Consider the following 21,522-nt stretch of genomic DNA (forward strand, 5'->3'; position numbering starts at 1 on the left):
CATGAAAGACGAGGGATTTTTAAAGGCACAACTTCCTTCGCTGATAGTTCTTCTGCCTCCCCCGGAATAACCCTGCTCTCTCATCCATCATCCGTTAGCCCACTACTAGCAGCGGCCAGTGCATCCTCGACTTCCAACCATGGCGCTGGTGACTCTGCAGCGTTCGCCGACCCCCAGCGCCGCATCCACCGCCAGCACCACCACTACGGCCGCGGGAGAGGTAAGATGGACGTGGTGGGTTTAGAGAGGCTCAATAATGGAAAAGCGTTTGTGGAAACACGGAGGATGACTGGGAATGGTGCTAGTCGACAGGCCCGCTGAATGAAGCTAAGCTAACATGTCCAGCCAGTGCACTATGCTATAGCTAGCTACATAACGTTTTAATTAATTTGTAGTAAAACATGTACTGTAGATTGCTATCCTCCACAGTCTACTGCCTACAGTCTACACACACACACACACACACACACACACACACACACACACACACACACACACACACACACACACACACACCAACATAGCTGCCATTCGTAGGAACCCGCATGCATTTAACGTTGTTACACGTTGCATCTCTTTACTTTGGCTACTGGCTAGGGACCAAGAGGTCGCATGGAGCTTAGTTGGGATAGCAAAAATGCATTAAAGTGTAGCTGCTTACTGTAGCTAGCTTTAGGATGTACCTGACTGACTGACATAAGTGACATTCCACACATCATCCTAAGCATAGCAATCGTTTTTCCCCATAACATGACATCCCTACAGGTTAGCAGTCCATTCATTTGGTCATCATCCATATACTGTAGGGTAAAATATATATCATGGATAATATGCAGAATTATTATAAGCTGTGTTTTTAGGTAAAAGGATGGCAGTGACCGAGATTAGATTTCCATTTTCTTATGGTCTTCTGCTTTGATCACTAACAAGGAAAGGGATGTCTGTTATTTATACAGACTGGAAAACGTCATGTGGAAAGAGTCAGCTCATATTCCAAATTATAAACCAATTGACAAGAGGATGTGTCGGTGAATGGTCGCTCACAATAATACTTATTATGTATGATTGAACCGCTGCCATAAACCAATATTTCGACATTGGTGTTTTCAACTGCAGTTATGTTCCAGTAAGACTGTTACTTACTGTTTTATTGTTCCATCTGATCACCAGTTGGGGGAGCCAAGTCCTAGCTAAAAACAAGATAACGCTTCAATCCATCCTGGCTGTATGACTGGCTCCAGTGATGAATAAGATTTTTGAGCAGTAGTAGATTTCTTTTAAACCACAGGTGCGAATCCTTTTTGTTACACTGAACTAGACGTATCTAAACAACACTGATTTGCATTCTGATAGTGTATCAATTTAAGACACATCTGTATAATGATAATGATGTTTTCAGCCAGTTAAGTTTGACAAGCTTTCACTGGCTAGTGCTCTAATAATTCACTGTCCGTACATGTAGTTATTGTGGTCCAGCACCTCCTGAGGTGGAAATACCCAGCCTCACAGGAGGCTGCTGCAGCTATGACGTCATCTTCTTATTAGGGGTGAAGGGGTGCAGCCTCTGTAGGAAGGAACTGGTGGAAAAAACAATATAGGGAAAAAAAAACAATATAGGTAATGATCGGTTTAGGAGACTGTTGATCTTTGTGAGATTAGTCGTTGCATTGTGAAGGTACATGGCTCTTAAAATATGATACAGAGGCTTCTGTATTTCAGACTGCATTGCTCTTCTATGCAAACGGTTACCTATTTTTATCAGTCCACCCTACTAAAGGTGACATTCTCATATTTCTCTTCTATCTTACTGCTTTTGCCAGGGTTTCTATGCTACTAAATCATGTCTGGAATTTCAGTTGTAGTTTGTTAGTTGAACAAAGCAAAGTGAGAGAAAAAAAGACTGGCTACACTTGTAGTAACTGCAACTGAACAGCAACAGCTCTACTCTTAAATTATGGGAAGGTCTTTATGCACCTGTGACCTCTTTTATCAGAGTCACCAATCATGATCTTTTAGTCTCATCAATTTATTTAGGTATAGGCATTTATTTTCCCTAACTTATGTTTTCCTGTGTGAACATGTAAGTAAGATAAGCATGATTCCACAATGTTGATTTCACTAAATTAATTCAATACTTTTTGAAGGAGCCATTTCTGCCTGTGTGTGCCTTTAAACTGTTTGATGGGCGGGTTCACCATGGGGGGTGTGTGTCACAAGGATTGGCATATGAGAACACAGGTGGTATGGGCTCAACAGGCTAAGAGATCACATGGTTTTTACCGTATCACTGTATTTTGCATAACGAAAACTGCTGTATTACAGAATGTGTACAATAAATGGGAACCTCACCCTACAGCAGTCAATGCCTGGACAATATAATATATACGCGTCAAAAACAGTTTCTGTATGTCATCTTAAAATAGGTGATGCTTTGGTTTACTTTAGCATTCACATCCCATAACATAGCCTGATGCCCTTTAGGCTAACGTTAACACACCACTCCCAATACAATGAATCCATCTGTAGTCCACTATGTAGTGCAACTCACCTCTCTTAGAATGCAGAGGAACAGTTATCAGGTATTGCTCTCATGATGAAATGTATTAAACCATTGTTCATTTTATATATAGGTCATATAGCTAGGTCTCACGTCTAGCGCCACGAAAAAAAGAGGAAAAACAAAGTTGAGCGTTACCATGTCTAGAGACGGACGTAGTATTGAATCACGCGTGGGGGGGAACAAAATATTTTTGGAGTGGGGTGGGGCCTAAAGTGATGACAAAAGTGACGTTGCACCACTTCAGGAAGTTGCCAGCGGAGGTATTGGGCGCGTTCGGAAATGCGCCCTGAACGCACTGGTGTGCTCTCTTGTCGTTCGTTTATTCAGTGCACTCAATGCGTTGTCGTTCGAAAATCCAGTGCGCTGCGCACCGGGTGAGAGCAACCCTACCCTCAGGGTAGGGTTGCGAATGGTGTGAATGGTGTGTTGCAACTGGTCGTTCGTAAATAAGGCACACTGAACGCACTCTGTGACGTCACCGCCCACCACACTCAACAAACTGACCACATTCCCAGTGCGCATAGCCGAACGCGCCCATTGTGTTATGCAGTGTTAGGCAGTGTTATGCTTAATGTACAATATGTGAAGACATTGAGGGTGGGATAATAGGCCTTGAACCTTGACAGAGTACTTGGCAATTTTTGTGTAAAATGTGGAGTCATTTGAGCTTGCATGTGCCGTGAGACGAGTTCCGGATCACGGCACCAATGTAACCTCCAGGTTTCAAAGTCTCCTGTGTACTAGTGTGTAGTACTGCCTCAATGTAAACGGATTTACAAAAAATAATTTATAATTATAATAATAATTAATCTTTTCCCAGATTGTGTTTTTGGTCAAAACGAGCCTTATTCAACCGCCCATAATTAATGAACCGATCTCGGTTAAAACATTTATTTCCCGGGCGAAAGAAAAGATTGTCCGTCACTACACACAGTGTTTGTTTACATCCGGTTCACGTCTCGGGTCCCGTGGGCCTTGAAAATAAGGATATTCACTGAAAAACACTGGCAGTGGCGCAATCATCTAATTAATATTCATGTGTTAATGATGTTCTAATAATATAATTTATGATTAGGTAATAGGAGAGCCTACAGGCTGTGTCTAGCCACTCTGCTTAACAGTACTTCAACCCCAAAATTATCGTTTACTCACCCTGTGATGGCTTAAATGCAAGGAGTTTAATTTGTATCACATTATCTTAATGATGAATGAAAAATTCATCGTAATAACTTCTTTCTTTAAAGATCAAAACAAGCTTTTCTTTTTGTCATCAAAGTTTTTTTTAATGATTTTAATAACAGAATAGAAGCTTGATTTGCGTCTCATTTCTGTAAACGATTTGATCCCCATCCCCAGTTACAACATGCATGTTTTGGGTGAATTAAATAACATTCGCGGGACCCGTTACATAGCAATTATTTACTTCCTGACTCTTGATTTCCGAGTGAAATGGCTTTCAAACTAAAGGTGTCTCCAAGCCCTCAGAAGGGTTGCCAACGTTGAAGCGCTTGGCCCTACTGGTCAGAGCTGGGACTGCAGGCGGGCCCGTGCATTTAGCACGATGAAACCTTGTGCAGCTGAGGTATTACATTGAGCTCTTCCGCATTTTGGGCGTGAAATTTTGGTGCCCAAATCGGAAAAATGCGGAAGTAGACCGTTGTTACGGGTGCTGAGCAACTTCCGTGAAAATGAATAGCAGGTGGCAGGGCAGTCCACCCTCTATCCTTTATAACTCTATGGGTGTCTCCAATACAAATTCAGTGTGGCGGTCCTGGAGTACACAATTCAGACACCAGATGGGGGTGTTGGTGGTAAATGAGATAACCGTTTCAGTTCGTAGGACGCATGAGGCCGTCATAAGGATCCCGAAATATTAGTTCCTACGACGTCTGTGGACGTCCTAGTGACGTCCCAGCGACGCGGGGCGAGATGAGAATATTCAGAATTTTTCCTATTTTTTTTTTTTTGGCATTTCGCTTTTCGCTTTCCGTATGCTAACGTTCAGTGCAATAATTAGCTTGTCATTGACTCCCATGTTAGCGCGTCGGAAAGAATGACTCGTATCTCCTAATCTAGGGCGCTCTCCGTGGTGATGAATGGATCGATATGCTGGCGCTTCATTTCTGCTCCTCATCCGTCTCTCCCGCAAAATATGAACGTTTTTTGGAGCGTAAAAAAAATAATTAAGATGATCGGGGATGTGAGGACTCTTTGTAAAGTCAACTTTTTTAGGAAAGTTTTTCCGGTTCATGGCTTTCAGAGTAAAAGCGATCAGACAACTCTGGCACCCCGGAGCTTCTATTTTGATGCACTTCCGGCACTAAATGTGTTTAATGTTCAGGGTACGCCATATTGACCCGACTGACTTTCCACTCTGCGGATTATAGGATAAGATTGACCCCTGTTTATTTGTATTCATTTATTTTTGATTGTTTTTGTCACAAGCAGTAGGTTGGTGAGACTTGTTCCACAGAATTGTAGTAACATAATTATAATGGAAAATAAGTATAAAAAATACTACGAGGAATGGATTCTCTTTCAACTAAATTCACTTGTATTTTAAGTTTATTATTGTAATATTAAATATGTGATATGTTTCCCTCTTATCTGTATTTCAGGATTTGGGGAGTGATGATGAACGGCGAATAAATCTGAGGTAATTTTAACTAAGCCTTTTCCCTTAAGTATCATAATCACAAAATTACGTCGGATAATAGGCAAGTACTATTGCTGTTGACAGAATCCAATCAAACAAGCACATAAAAAAAAACTGAAGTTGCAGTTGCATTTGCAAAATATAATTGCATTCTAGAGATGTTTGTACTGTCAGCACACATACAAAGTTTTGCACTTTGTCTCTTATATGGCATGAACACATGGAATATTGTTTGTGTGAATGAATCATTGGCGATCTTCGGTTTTCATTAGTGTTTTTTTAATCCCTCAATAATGTGAGAAACAACATTTCCTTATAGGAATAATGACATTTCCCTTTGTTACAGTGCTCCAAAATGTAGGAGCATTGTTCTGAAGAAATAGATATTTGTTCCTCTATGTTTATTTCAGATCATTGCAACAAATGTTCAACTATTTGGGACAACAACGCTGCAGCCCTTTACTGCTTCATTAGCGTCAAATAATAATTGCTTATGGTGCAGGCTGTATGACAGAGAAAGTCTCTCCTTAGAACCTTTTGTCCCTATGTCTTTTGTGTGGATCTGACATTATAGTCTTTCTGTCGCTGCTGAAAACAGGATGCTTGAAAACAGGTCACAGCTTCCTGCCCTACTGTGGATAACAACAAATACAGGAGAAACTGGCCAGCCTGTGGTATCAAAGATGGCAATGTAATACTGGTAACTAGCAGCAATCTTCATCACAGAAAGTGGTTAGGTGGCATAGGTAGATATTGATTATGGTAAAGTCGACGTGGTTAGGATTATCAGCTAAAGGCATTCAGAGACATCTTAGGGAATCAAGGGTATTAGGGGCTACATCTTCTAACAAGAATGTTGTGTAGCACTTTGAAGTGGAACACATAAAAGCAGTCTGGAAATTGTGCTAACATTCTACTTTGTTTTCACTCGCATGTATTAAGAGAGCCTAATTTCAATTATCTTTCCGTAATTGGCATGAAAGTCATTACGATCAGTTGCTGAGTGTTATCATCTGGACTTGATAAAAGGCTTCACACAGTTTCAGGAGTAGAGGGTGCTGTGAGAAAGCAGATGACCCGGGCTAAAAGTATTGTCGTGACCTTGAAATAAAATGCAGTCAAAGCTATTAAGATTTCAGTTTATCTAACCAATGTGCTTTGCATGGATGCAGTAAAGATCTATGCATTATTAGTAAGGGCCTCTCTTGACCCTATATTGCTCCTGTTTCGTGAGGTTGAGCAAAGCCGTTGTAAAATGTATCATTAGTCGTTAATTTATCCCTCATATATAGCTATAGAGATTTCTGTCCTAACACAAATATGAAATGCCATTGACAATGATTGGATAATTTACGTCATATGTGTCTGAGCAAATCGACATGTTACGTCATGATGATGTGCGATGATAAGAACGAGCAAATCGGCTATTTTGGTCCTACACAAACATTGTCCCATTGACAATGAATGGAGAATTTACACCATGTATGATGATAAGAGCGCCCCTCACTTCACATGGGTGTGATTGTATTTTTATTTTATTTTGACAGGTGCGGATTGTTCCAGTTGTATATACTATACATTAGATTAGATTGACCGCTATATGAATGCAGCCTCATTGCAGAGGGGTGCGTTTACACTGTATCCCTATGTGTGCGTGTTCTTGCTGTGTGCATGTGTGTGAGTGGGCATGCCCATATCAATGCTGCAGGCTTTGTTTGTATAGATTTTTAAAATGTTAGAGGGGGTCCAAGAAGCACTCATGTGGGGGTATCACCGTGAATTACTTTTTGCAACGCATACTTGTTTACTCAAAATTCACACTTCAGAACTGCCAATGATCATCAGGAAAATCATGGCTGGACTGGTGTGTCTACTGTCTGCATGTGCATGCGTGGTTGTATGGGTCAGTGGTGTACTTGTGTGTAGACCAGTAGAAATTGAATTGCATAAGATACAAAGGAACTGGAGTAGAACTGGGCCTGTAGGTTATCATTTTCTTTAGAACATGCTGATGTCATGTGTATCCTGTGCTGCTGCCCCCGCCCCTAACACTCCATGTACAGTCAGTGTGCACTGCTTAACCCTCCCCCTGCTTTTTTCAACTGAGTCAATGAGAAAGCGGCAACATTATGCAACAGCCAGCCACAAGAAGCTGCTTCTCTTCCATTGTGCTATAGTGTGTGCAGATCACAGCGAAAGCGTAATAATAAACTAGCCTGGTGACTGCCTCTGTGTAGCCTCTTTGTAGTGATGTTTGTGTAATCCACTGCACCTCTCTCATACACCTGGTGACTCAGAGCAGTGGCTAAGATGACACCCGCTACTCTCTGCCCTATAACCGCTGGCTTACAAAACTGATTTTAATCTAAGAGCGTGGTGATGTATGATAGTTAAATGTCTGAGCTGTAAACCAACCTCCCTTAGTCCATTCCTCTACTACTTCTCCTGAATCTGGTCTTACTGTATAGAGCCTGTAGCAAGCCATATCATGACACAATGATATTATTATTTTAAGCTAGTGACCATTTCATCCTGTTGACAATATAAGTTAGGATGGTCTTGTGTTATCTACCTTGTCACAGAGCCATTGCCTTAACAGTCGGCAAATTCTCCTAATGCAAGAGAGACAAGAAAGTGAGGTGATGGGGTCTATGACAGACTATTGTCCACTTAGGCATACCTTGCACTGTGACAGGGACCCATTTGTGCTATAACCTTTAAGCAAGTCTTTAAGTTAGCCTTCACATGATTACGTTACATTCTTTCCCTGAGTTCACTGAATCGTTGAATTTACCACTATAAAGAACAATGACTGTTGTTGTAAGGCTGCTCCATCAGACAGGGGTGCATATTGTCATTGCACCTTCTGTCAATGTCACACATGATTGTGTTCAGTGTAGGGCAGACTGGAGTGAGTGAAAGGCACCACTGGCCACTTGTATGAAAGCGCCAGCAAGGGAATCCCTCCCCTAAAGCCTGACTGTAATGAGATTTGGAGAGAGAACCCATTGCCAGTTCATCCAATCCGCTCCAGTCATGCTTGGCCCATGTGGGAAGCTCCCTGGTAATGCTGCCTGGGAGTCAGTTGGAATGCAGCTCTAAAGTCCACACTAAAAGATCAAGATATCCCTTTTGAAGGGTTTGTGCCCTCCTTGTTTCCTATTTGTCTTTTACAGTTTAGAAAGTGGGTGTTGCTTGTGGTGCCAGGCTAAAGGAGAGAAAGGGGCATTCTTTACTGTTCTGTAGAGCTGGTGTCTGTCGGATAAAGCATTGCAAGATCCTGGGTATGGACATGTTTCTTGGGAACCTCTCAGTACTTAAATCTGAAAAGTAGGACTTTGTGTGTGTGTGTGTGTGTGTGTGTGTGTGTGTGTGTGTGTGTGTGTGTGTGTGTGTGTGTGTGTGTGTGTGTGTGTGTGTGTGTGTGTGTGTGTGTGTGTGTGTGTGTGTGTGTGTGTGTGTGTGTGTGTGTGTGTGTGTGTGTGTGTGTGTGTGTGTGTGTGTGTGTGTGTGTGGCAGGAGACGGCAAGCACAACCCTCTCAGCCTCAGGCAACGGGTGGAGACTGCAGCAACTCCCTCCAGGCAGGAGTCTGACAAAGCTTTTCCTTATAACTCTACCCACACGCAGATGGAAGAAGCAAAGGCGGACAGAGGGATTGACATATGAATAGGCAGCGCGTATGCACTGATCAACACCAATGAGTGCAGACTCCTCAGCTTGAACTGTCTGACACTCCGAAGTACGGGATGAGACCGGGCACATTGTATCGACTCTCCGTTTACACTCCATTACTGATTATTCTGAGCTGCTGGAGAGGAGGTAGCTCAATAGTGGACAGAGTTGCGGATTTGCTCGGGTCAACAGGATGCATCTGGTTGTAGAGTCACCTCAGGAGGCTGTGATGAAGATGCTGCCCTATTTTGTGGAGAATGCTGTGTTGAACCAGCGCGAGATACGCAGCATGTGAGTTTAGCGCACAGAAACCACTCAAGTGGCTTGGGAAACGGTTAAATAGGTCCTGTTCCATGTGAGAACAGTATCTGAAACTTAAGGTTACGCCTAGTACCTTTTCTTAAGCTGAGCTTCTGTATTAAGCTAAGGTTTTGTTTTATGATTCTGAAAGCCAAGCCACTGTTAAAAGTTTCTGATTTGCTGTTTTTACAGTAAAACTTGTGTTGCTGTTTTTACAATTACTAATTTATTCAAAGCGCCCTTTGAATGACAATAGTAGAAAATATCTGCTTCTGATTTGACATTTCCTGATCATTTACACCGTAAGCTTCAGAAATACAGGTGTTGTCAGCCTGGTGAACTGGATCAGTTCTTGCGTCCTTGAGTTCTTTTGAGATATTGAACTACAATCGGAAGGATAAGCTATCATCCCCAAAAAGCTGATGTGATTGAATGGGATACGATTCTTGGGACATGGTGTTGCCTTCCTACCCCATTCTTCATGGTGTTGCCTTCCTACCCCATTCTTCATGATGTTGCCTTCCTACCCCATTCTTCTGTCTAACCTGATGTCAGTTCTGCATGTCTTTGGACTGTAGGTACTGTAGGTTATAATCATGTGGAATCATTGCAGCTCTCTGGCAAGCCTTTCTGTCAGTCTTTGTTTGCCTTGATACCAGATGTATTTTTAGCTGTAGCGTTTGTGGAGAGGCTGATAGCAGGGTGCTGGAGGGTGAGAGACACCAGAGCTGAGGCTATTTAATTAAGCTGTCTGAGTATGGCCTTCAGAGTAGTGGCCACAGCTTTTGATTTACACCCCAGGAGAAAGTCACATATCCTATCCTCAGATCTCAAAATAATGAATTGTTTGCACTAATAGTTTATCAGGTATCATGTTTTAAGTCCGCTGAACCCAATACTGGTCTGCTAGATGAAGTAGGTTGCATTATTTGCATCATGAGTCATGACCAATTGGTGTTTGCACACAACACTGTTTACCGTAGTTGAGTTTATATTCTCCAGCCTATGTTTTTCTCTTGCTCCTGCAACTCTTGCCTCAAAATATCCACCATCCCCTGACAGAGTAGCCACCTCACATCCTCATAAATCTCTAGCAGAGAGAGAATAGACGGAAGGAAAAGTAGCCAAATGTGAGACAAACTACCTAACCTCAGTGGCTACATACAGTATATACAGTATGGTCACTGTAGAACTTTGTCTCTTTCTAGTGGGGAGTTTAGTGTGAGAAGCACAAGACGGGGACTGTTGTTCTCTATTGGTACAGTTACCGGTCTGCTATACTAGCCCATTCTGACCTGAGATCAGATTCATACGAGGTTTCCACTGGACACACACTGGTCTGATGAACCCATTCTGACCTGAGATCAGATTCTAAAAAATGTCAGTAGTCAGACCTACAAGCTCGTATCGCGCCACTCGGTGGTGCGATATGAGCTTGTAGATCTGCTATTTTTCAATAGCTAAAGCATAACATGATGCTGACACCAAAATGGGTGCCCGGTCAGAATGGGCTAGACAATGGAAGTCTAGTGGCCAAGAATCTAATTTAATCTAATCTAATTCAGTCTAAATATGTAACTTCATCAATGTAGTGAATTAAATAAAAGTCACCCAGATACAGTACATCTGTTAAGACCTGGCCCGCAGTTTATGGTTGGGATTTTGTTATGTTTCAATCTGTCATCACACCTGTGCTTTTTTTTCTTTTTATGATGTCTTGGTTTGCCAGATTGAACACACAGAATACTAGGAGTGTGTTCTACCTTGCTGCCAGCCAGGTAGATTTACGAGCGTGCCGATGTAGTGACTTACCTGTAGTAAGAACAGTCAAACGGAATAATTGGTACAAGCTCAGGGGCAGAACCTCAGTCCCACTTTCACTGTAGTCTCTTCTGCTGTTGTGTCATCTGTAGATCATTGCCCGGAAGCACATGAAAACCTGACTGGATTTTATTTACGAAGGCAGGTGTGAATTGTATACAGTAAATCTGGAGTTTTAATTTACCATTTTGCATCCTTTCCTACACTCTCAGAGTCCAATTACACTTCAGAGTTTACCATGCAAAAGACACATTTTTCAACCATTAGAAACATTTGGTATCACAAACGACTGCATTTGGGTCAATTATTTAGGTCTTGTTTTCCATTAGGGAACCAACCAGCAGCAGACTCAACAAATCAAATCAGAATGCAGCTCACGCAGCACAAAAAAGGCCAGATAAGCATTCAGGCTGAAGCCTGATTTATCATTGCTGCAGAACCATGGGCCTCCCTCTCTATGGCGGCTGACAACTGGGCTTTCCCCAGTTGGCTGTCGTGGTAATGTACTGGCAGCAGACACCCATGATTTATCCTCATCTCATTGCTTTAATATTTGGTACTGCACCTCCGTATTGAAACAGAATGCCATTTGTCTCACTTCTCAGCTACCACTCTGAGAGTGCTGAAAAGTAGATGGAATGATGCACGCAGTCCCCATTTAGAAGCGATGTGCAGTGCTGAGGCCCTGCAGCCTACTGTTACTATAGTCTTAACGCCCGTCCCCTGTTTGTTTCACAGCCTGAGCGAGAGCTTCTTCATGGTGAAGGGAGCTGCACTCTTTCTGCAGGGAAGCTGTGCTCAGGGCCAGAAAGTACATCCCCACCACAAACATGCAGGTAAGAACCACAAGGTGTGTGTGTGTGTGTGTGTGTGTGTGTGTGTGTGTGTGTGTGTGTGTGTGTGTGTGTGTGTGTGTGTGTGTGTGTGTGTGTGTGTGTGTGTGTGTGTGTGTGTGTGTGTGTGTGTGTGTGTGTGTGTGTGGTATTGTTTATCTATGATTACTGCTTATGTTTGTTTGTTTTCTTGTATTGTGCCTTTAATACATTGATACATTTCTATAGTTTGTCATACTTTATTCGTATACATTTATGACTGACCTTTATGTGAAAGCTTAGAAATTCAATCAAACTTTTCATTAAGAATTATTAACCTCATTTCAGAAGTTTGTTTTATTTAGTCAAGGTTACTGTACTGTAGTGTTTGTTTGATCTTACAGTATGTTCAGATGTTTGCTCCTGAGTGGAGCTGGAGGAATGGTGCCTGATTTGATAAGCATGTTCCAGTCTTGTAGATGAAGCAGATTAGCCAGTAAAGTGCTGTGCATGTACAACTGTGGGCAGATCTTATTTTCATTATTAATCAAGAGAAGACATAACTTAAGTGTTTCTATTCATGTCCATCCATTTACTGTATGTGTGCGTGTTAATTAATGTGAACATAGTGAATAGACTGTTGTAGAAAGAAAGGTATGTATACACCATGTGGTGAAGTTAGTTAGCCAGACCACTATTCCACAATCTCCAAATGCTATATATAGAGTCTGGAACTACACCTCCCGGAATCTGAGTAAGGAAGAATATATTAAAGAATATCTTTACATTTTATTATTTTATTTCCTTTTTTGCTAAGCAACAAGCTATATATGCTTGGATGTTTTCTATTTGTATATTAGGATACATTTGCGAGATGAAACGGAAGAGGGGAGGAGGCTCCACTTCCGCTATATATTTTACTCATGATAGCTTTTCCATTGCTCCAGACTGTATGACGGAAGCATTTGGAAATTGTGAGAGGCAACAGTCTGGCAACGCAAGACTAGTTGTGGTGTAAAGGAGTCATTCCACAAAACCGGTACGATTTGGCCTTTTTTTTTTCTTTTTTTTATTTGACTGTTTTACTTTTATCCACAAAACATATTTTCCCAACTGAGGCTTTCAATTAAATCTTTTTGTCTCCACCAGCCGAAGGCATGGGGGAGAGTATGTTTTGCACTCCGTCCGTGTGTCCGTCCGTCCGTCCGTCCGTGTGTCCGTCCGTGAGCAGCTAATCTCGGCCACCGTTAACCCGGTCGATGCCAAATGTTGCACACACACTCCCTGGATGCCAACCATGAACCTCTGCCCCAAACTTTCCAGAACGGCCTGTTATAGCGCCACCAGGAGGCCGATTTGTGCAAAACAAGTTTTTGCACAGTACACCTACAGATTTTGTCCAAACATCACGCAAATTGGTACACAGTCTCTCTAGAGCCATTCAACCAAACCGGTCTTTCAGATTTCTCACACTCCATCCTGATTGGTTAAGATTGGCTTCCAAAGTTCACAGGAGTGCTCAGTTTCAAACAAAATGCTGCAAATCATGAACACATCGCGTGATTTCCGTGAAATTGTGCACCCACATTCCCACTAGGCCGAGGACAAAATGCCACATGAACAATTTCAACTCAGCCTCAAGGTGGCGCTATAACTGGCCGAAAAGTGTTTTTACCTCTAACTGCACGGATCTGTGGATAACCTGGTGGAGACCTGTGCCCAGAAGGGCACTTTTTTATTAATATTTTTATATTGAATAATATAACGGGCGTTATTATATTATATCAGATATATTGTTGAAATAATAACAAACATAATTTTCACAAATTTTCTATCTTTATTCCATTTAACGGAGTTGAGCTGTTATGATTTACAACCACATGTGAGAGTATAAATTACTCTAAAACATTGTAAAATAAGGGAGGAAGGTGTGAAATTGCCTCTTTCTGTAGCATGTTGTTCAGAAGACTTGTAGAATGCCACTTCCTGTTGGTGATGTCACTAAAGGGCCAGTTAATTATTGTTATGGAAGGGAGAATGACTTGCGACTAAGGGACAGAGCTATATAATGCTATTTTAATAATTAATCATCTATTCAAAAACTAAACATAACCAGCAATAAAGCACAGATAGATTTATATGTGAATGGCATAATTTGTGGATTTTTAATAGTCATATCTCAAGTCCACTTTCATCGAAGGCCATTGGGGACATGAAAAATTTGACAAAAAAGAAAGCAAGATCATTTCTGATATGAAGATCATAAAATGCTTTACACAATCTTAAAGGGAACATTTAAATTGATGAAAAAAGCTTTTAAATAGATTTTGGTGACTCAATCGATAAAATACACCTGAAAAGGTCAGAGGGACTGCAAATTGTACCGGTTTCGTGGAATGACTCAAAGAGTAAACTTTAGAAACGAGTAACGGATAATTAAAGAATACTGATTGGAGCCCCAGTAATTGGTATACTCCTCATACAGTTCATATAACTTACAGCGTGTGAATGAATCCGCTTGTGTAAAATGTGTTTGTTTTAAAGTTGTTTAAGATAATTTAGTTGGCGGTTGGAGAAGTTTGCGTCACTGTCCTATTTAATCCATTTAAATTGATTAAACAAGAGGACATTGAAGATACTATGCAGGCTGTAGTCTACTTCAAGTGATTACACATATTGTTAAATATACTGTATAGAGAAAGTACATGCTTGCTTTGGGAAATCATCTGGCCTAGTTCTGGTAATCGGAGGTAATTTCCAAAGTAAAGCTACTGATGTTCCAAACACACAGGGCTGGTACGATTTATCTAGTCACTAAGGTGACCTTCACACCAGAAAGCTTTACTGCGATTAAAACGAATCCTGCTGCACATTGTCGGAAAGTGCACTTCGTTTGGCAGGTGTGAAGCATCATTCGAATCGTAATGCGCATCAAAGGACCGCATTCTACTCCGACCAAAAACGGGGGTTTCGCTTCGCAATCCGCAGCAAATAAAGGAAATGAAGCAATGTGGCGGGTGAGGAGCTAAACACAGTTGGAGACGGAGAAGGCATATTTTACGCAGCGCAAAGATGTCCCGTTACCGTGGATAGACGTGGTCGAATGAGGAGACCGAAGCCCTGGTCGTAATGAGGACGAGTACATTAATCAATTGCTTAAGGAAACGTAACATAAAAACACTGCAGTGTAGCCTGCAGAATACCCTGTCTGTGCGTAAACCGAGTGTGTGGGGAGTAGGGACTTTGTCTGTCTGTGCTCAGTGTGCTGTGCCTCTATGCCCAAAGGAACAGTGCGTGCAGTAGAGAGAGATAGGCACGACACATGCACGTTATGAGTATAATTTTAACACCATAGATTTCACTGTGTAGGCTAGTTTATGAATTGAACACATTGATAAAATTCCCTGCTGCGTTTCCTTGCTGCGCTTGACACAGCCAGTGTGCAGGCAAACCGCAGCAAATTAAATATGCAAGAATCCCAACTTCTCCGCCCATTTGCATCGAGTCTACCGAAGTATTAGGTGAGAATGTGACCTAAGTGGCATGCTGGGAAATCTGTATGCCAGACACCAGCCAAACCCTCCTACTGTGAGTATTTGACACCTGCTGGCAAGTTTGTCTTTTTATGCCAGCCACTTTGGCAGGTAACCAAACCAACCAATTTGGAGGCCCTGGTCTACTTTATTCTACAAACCTAGTTGGCAGGGAAATCATTTTAAGAATTTACCAGCAGTCACTGTGGCCTTCTTTAGTCAAGAAAGTTGATCTTCTCTGCGTTATGTAGTTTGTAAATGACTGCGTAGACAATGAGATCACTTGCTTTTTACATGTTTACATTTTTGACAGCTCTTATGACTTTAGATACCCCACCGGTTCAATCTCAGATTAGCAACTCTACACAGCGAAATCCTCATCATATTTCAACTTGGAGAGTATCAAAATATATGGGTCTATGCCATGGAACTAAATAGAATAGACCCTTACAGGAACATTTGGGTCATGGGGCTATTACATTGATTGCAATGACAGTTACTGACTTACGAATCTATGAATGTGTTTGCACATCAAAGTGAACCCTGTATGATACAGTTTCCCACTTCCCAGAGAGGAAATATACCCTGGTCCTGAGAAAATCATCCCACTTTACCTCTGTGTCTTCCCTGTTTCCCAGCATATTTGTTCATTGGTGTGACATCATGTATTACAAGTTCTGTCTTGTGACTCTTGTCACTGGGTATCGCCCATGGCACATACTAGTAATGAGTTCATACATAGATCTTGAGAATAATTTATTTCAAAGCTGAAATTCAATGCAATTAGCAATCCGTAAAAAACACACACTCAACTGGCCAATTAAGAGACGAGGCATACTGTAACGTACATGGACTGCTCCGCACAGAGTAAAATGATGCAGCAGCCCCGTGCGCGGCTCGATGTTTGTGTCCGCGCATACCTAGTGTTGACATTCTGGTATCACACAAAGCATGGCTCGGTATGAAGCCGTTTATCGACAATGATGCACTATCACAGTGAAAAGCTGTTTCTGCAAAGGAACATATTGCTTTTACAAACAGCCAAAGTTGGAAATTCATCCACATCCACACAGCATTGAAACTAATGAGCCAATAAAGCCATGTCATGAATGGATTATGAAAAAGCAAATGACTGTAAACATTCCCATCCCTGGACTGTCTACACAATGTTTGTGCCTTGCACTTTTAGACTCCCATCGTTGCCTTCAGACATCCTTAGCAGATATCAGTCTATACAGATGTCTGTATAGACTTATGTTTCTGGGTACGGCAAGCAGACTGCCTCTGAACTCGACTGGCTGGGAAGAACACCCATAGCCTCCAGCTGTTATCCAGAACAGATGCCAACAAGTTAGGTATAGCTATTTGAGCTAAACCCCTGTATGCACTCGAGTGCTTTAAAATATTTTGACAAGCATTGTGGTTCATTGGAACACTCCGATTCACAGTTACTTGCATTGATGGGGTTAATATTGCTTTTCAGTCTGACCTACTTGGGATCTGGGATTGGAAACGGTTTGAAAACAACTGAAGGGTTGTAGTGGAGGGTCATATGAACCGGTGTTCATGGAATGGTTAATGAAATGCTATCAAGGCCTAATAGTTGTTGTTACGGCGGGATTCCTGGATCACTGCCCTCCACAATTTCCTATCCAACATCAGGTTCTTGAGTTCTGCAGTGTTGTCAGCCAAGCTGTCGCGCCACATCAAGTCTACATAGGTGGTACGCTTCTTTCCCCTCCTGGCTTTTCCCTAGGTTGACTCCCATAGAGTAAATTTACTTGCCTCAAGTTCTGGGTGCCTGACGCAGTGCCCTGCCAGTCTCATCCTTCTCTCTTGGACTTTGTCCGTGACACGTGGTAGGTCCCCATGGAGGTCCACATTTCTGATGCGGTCCGTCCATGTGACACCTAGTGCCATTCGTAGCATTCTTGTGTAGACTCCATCCAGGGCTTTTTCCTGTTGTACTGTGAGGGTCCATGTCTCGCCCCCATACAGCAGTACTGACTACACAGTAAAGTCTTAAGTAGCCTAATAAGTATCACTATACTTAAGTAGCCTAATAAGTATCACTATACTTAAGGTAGGGTCTCATACATTGCATTAAAAATCAAGGTAGGGTCTCATACATTGCATTAAAAATCAACTCCAAGCGTATTCTAACAGGATAAATCAATCTAGCATGTGCAACAGTGAGGAGAGCACTTGGATCATGCCTGCCTCATTGATAGTGCCCCTGTTGCTGTCAATGGGAACATTGTGAAGTCCCTGGTGCTGGAAGTTCAATTATGTTTTTATTTGATGTGCACAGAATTCAAATTGTGAAACTGAAATATTCCCAAAATAAAGACTTAAATGTATGCATGAATACTATGAGAAACCACTGGGTGCAGAAGGTCCAGGTACGGTAGATGGCCTGGCATGTTGTGTACTGTGCTGAAAGCAATAATTAAAACCACCTAGGAGAGGATTCATTCTTACCTGTTGTGACACACTGAAGCATACTTGGCTCCCTTTCTGAGTCCATAGCTGCTTACGACTGCAGTTGGAGGAGACGTCATGCTACTGTAATCCACAGCCCATGTTCTCACCCCATTTATCTGGGTTAACTTTGTTGTAGTTTCATGGTTAACCATGTCATTTGAGGAGGATCAGTTCATTAACGTGAAAACAAAATATTATTCGTTATTGTGAAACATATTGATGACACATTTCAGCTGATTGACGATCCAAGATGCATCATTGTCTGAAGTAAATTGTTTCAAAGTCGACTCGTTCAAGTCAAGGAAGCCTTGTACTATGATTAGGCTGTATTGATGGAGGCAATGTGAGAGCCTCAAGTATGCATCTTGACAGCAGACACACCGACATTTCACTCAATGTCACTATGGCCTCATTCACACGTATCAAACACCAATCAAGCAAATGTTTGGTCGATTTTAGTTTTTTTTAGGCCACCACAATGCTTTTCCAATAAATAGTTTTTATATTTTGACTTTAAAACCAGGGACCACTCTTATCTCACATATTGTCGGCAGATTAAAGAGCATTTCTCAAATAAAATATCCCAGTAATATGGGCTGGATCTCATTTTGTTTGAAGTTGAGATTAATTGGCATAAAACCATGGTGTGAGATGATATTGAATCGCCACACAGCTGTTGTCATGGATCTGTTTGTCTCTCAACAGGCGACTTACCTCAGCACCTGCAAGTGATGATAAACATTCTTCGTTCTGAAGACAGAATCAAACTGGTGAGAGATGACACACACACACACACACACATACTCGGTGAGTAACAACCTAGCACCCTGGCATGGCAAACCTTCTGAATGCATTTTATTGTGTACTTAAGACTCTCATTTGCTTGCTATAATTATTAGCTCATGAAGACATGTTTGAACACACAATGAAGAGCATTACCAAATGTTTCCATGGATATGTGTTAAACAGTGTGTGTTAGTTTAGTGTCCGTAAGGGTTGTGTTATCTGCCAGGATGCTCACATTTTAGGACTTGATTGCCACACTGCCCCTTTGCACAATCAAGTGGGACATGCATGTGCATACAGTATGATCAAGACATTCAGCTGGCACTAGAAAGTTTCTTTGTTGCATTTAGCTGAGAGAAATAGATGGTTATTTGATGCTATATTGTCATGTTTTTTGCGCCTGGTACAACTGATGGGGATGGTATCGATATACTAATCAGTGCAGTGGTGCACTGGCAGGTAACATGTGGCCTATCTTGCATCCAGGCAGTGCGGTTGGAGAGTGCGTGGTCAGACCGCGTGCGCTACATGGTGGTGGTTTACACCAGTGGGCGACAGGACACGGAGGAAAACATCCTGCTGGGAATGGACTTCACCAACAAGGACAGGTATGAACATGTGGAATGAAAAGGAAGGGATGTCTGCACACTGTTTTACTGCTCCCGGGAAAATTCTTTATTGGTACAACGTTTCGACCCGTGTGGGTCTTCGTCAGGTAGGAGTACAAAACATCATGTGTGTTATGGACCGATTCCGTAACGGGTCTCATGGTCGCAGCCTACGTATTTCCTGTAGGCGGAGACGACACATGTGCGGTTTCCCCGCACCAAGCTTCTACTGCAGTGAATGGAAAAGTGACTGATGTTAGTCTGCCTCAAACGTTACTCTTTTACTTGCTTTTTACTAACATTACAAAGATGCCCAGAACATCGGGATGAACCTGTGTAGTTTATGGCTGCTCCAACAGTAGTGGCAACATAAAAAAAAGAAAAAAAAAAAGAACGGAATGTCAAAATATCTACCGTGGTGGCTGAGACCAGAGCCATTGATTAATGGTTGAGACAAAGCATTGAAAGGTCCTGAAAGATAACGTCAGTCTTACCCAATACCCAATCTTTCTGTTTTAGGAACACAAGGCTGCTGTACTTTATACCTCATACTTTAATGCTTAGTATGAGGTATAAAGTACTACAGCCTTGTGTTCCTAAAACAGAAAGATTGGGTATTGGTAAGACTGACGTTCTTTCAGGACCTTTCACTGCTTTGTCTCAACCATTACTCAATGGCTCTGGTCTCAGCCACCGCGGTAGATATTTTGACATTCCGTTTTTATGTTGCCAATACTGTTGGAGCAGTCACAAACTACACAGGTTCATCCCGATGTTCTGGGCATCTTTGTAATGTTAGTGTTAGTAAAAAGCAGGTAAAAGAGTAACGTTTGAGGCAGACTAACATCAGTCACTTTTCCATTCACTGTAGTAGAAGCTTGGTGCGGGGAAACCGCAGATGTGTCGTCTCCGCCTACAGGAAATGCGTAGGCTGCGACCATGAGACCCGTTACGGAATCGGTCCTTATATACAACAGCGTGTTATATACAACAGCATATGGGCAGGTCAACAAGGAACAAGCTCTATTGCAATGAGGGAAATCAAGCAAGACACACCCACTGTATCTGAAAGGATATGGCTGCAATCAGCATAAAGGGCATATCAAGCTAAGGCCTCTAATTCTATTGTAAACAGTGGCACTTCTAAGGCAAACTCTTTAGAACCCAATAGAAAAGTACAGAGGTGCAGACAAAATGAATAGTAGGCTGAAAACCAGTGAACCAATAAACATGCCCTGCTTGCCAAACAAGCAACTAATTGGAATAAAACAAATGCACCAAGGCTAAGTGATTAAGAATCCTATTTATTCTTTACTTTTTTTCCGAAGTGTGTAATTAGCACTCAAGGTGTCACTGTGTGATTTTAAATGTCTTGTGTGCTGTCCACATTATTGCGAAGTCCTGGGGTTTATTTGGATACAACACCGGTCTCTACGCTCTATTGAACTAGACAATAAAGCTTAAAAACATATTTGTGGTTGAGCCTGATCAAGCCTGGTATACAATCTGATCCAACAGTGTATTTGTTTGAGGTTTTATACCCAGGTGAACTTTGTCCCGTCGCATTGTTATCACTTTGTCAAAAGAAATTCCCTGCTAGGTACTAGGGAGTTGTTCCATAGCTTATAATTAATTCCCAGTGGAGCAGTTGCAGAATTACGCATGATCACATTGCAAGTTCAGTATCACAAGTGCCATATTTGTCACAGGTTTGCATATTACCGCTCTGATTTCTAGATGCTGCAGAAATTTGTTCATGTTTAAAAAAAAAAACTTTCCTGGGCTTTCCCAGACCATATGAATATCATAGCCTGTAGATATTTCTAAACTTTAATTCAGGGTAGGTTACTAGGTTTCCACTATAGCCTACTTTTGGAATGTGTTCATTACAATTTAGCAATTTCAAAGAAACGCAGATGTTTTGTATTACCGGTAAGTTGGCTTTTCTTTTTTCTCAGCAAAAGCTGTTCCATAGGCATGGTGCTGCCTCTGTGGAGTGATGCAAAGATTCATCTGGATGGAGATGGGTAGGTTTCCTCTGTCATCCTAACCTCCTACTGACGCAGACATGACTGTACTGAAATATGAAGATTAGGGATGCACCGAAAGGGAAATTCTTGGCCGAAACCGAATACCGAATATAGGAAACAGTTGGCCGAAAACCGAATTTATTTTATTTTTTTATTTCTATTGTAAAATCAATGTCAATTTTGAGAGTCTATTTGGTTCCATTTTTGCACTCTGTTACAGACCCTTAGGGTCCACTTGGTTTACTTCCTAACTATCTA

The 21,522-nt window shown here is 41.8% G+C and overlaps 1 protein-coding gene across 4 annotated transcripts in view; it reads left to right on the plus strand.

Annotated features, from left to right (window-relative positions):
* The first annotated feature begins 31 nt into the window (after positions 1 to 31).
* Positions 32 to 21,522, plus strand: part of ssh1a (slingshot protein phosphatase 1a) — a 32,488-nt gene continuing 10,997 nt past the window's right edge. Inside the window, exons 1-6 of one of the 4 annotated variants that reach the window (XM_083783120.1) lie at positions 32 to 220; positions 5,179 to 5,216; positions 11,750 to 11,847; positions 18,546 to 18,610; positions 19,086 to 19,234; positions 21,193 to 21,261. In XM_083783120.1, the coding sequence (XP_083639246.1) occupies positions 140 to 220; positions 5,179 to 5,216; positions 11,750 to 11,847; positions 18,546 to 18,610; positions 19,086 to 19,234; positions 21,193 to 21,261 (500 nt within the window). In that variant the 5' untranslated portion in view covers positions 32 to 139. Of the gene's footprint in view, positions 221 to 5,178; positions 5,217 to 8,866; positions 9,182 to 11,749; positions 11,848 to 18,545; positions 18,611 to 19,085; positions 19,235 to 21,192; positions 21,262 to 21,522 lie in introns of those variants that run through there. The other 3 variants (XM_083783122.1, XM_083783121.1, XM_083783123.1) reach the window with 3 other exon arrangements.

This window comes from Protomyctophum parallelum (genome assembly GCF_964188405.1).
Source record: "Protomyctophum parallelum genome assembly, chromosome: 15".
Lineage (NCBI taxonomy): Eukaryota > Metazoa > Chordata > Actinopteri > Myctophiformes > Myctophidae > Protomyctophum > Protomyctophum parallelum.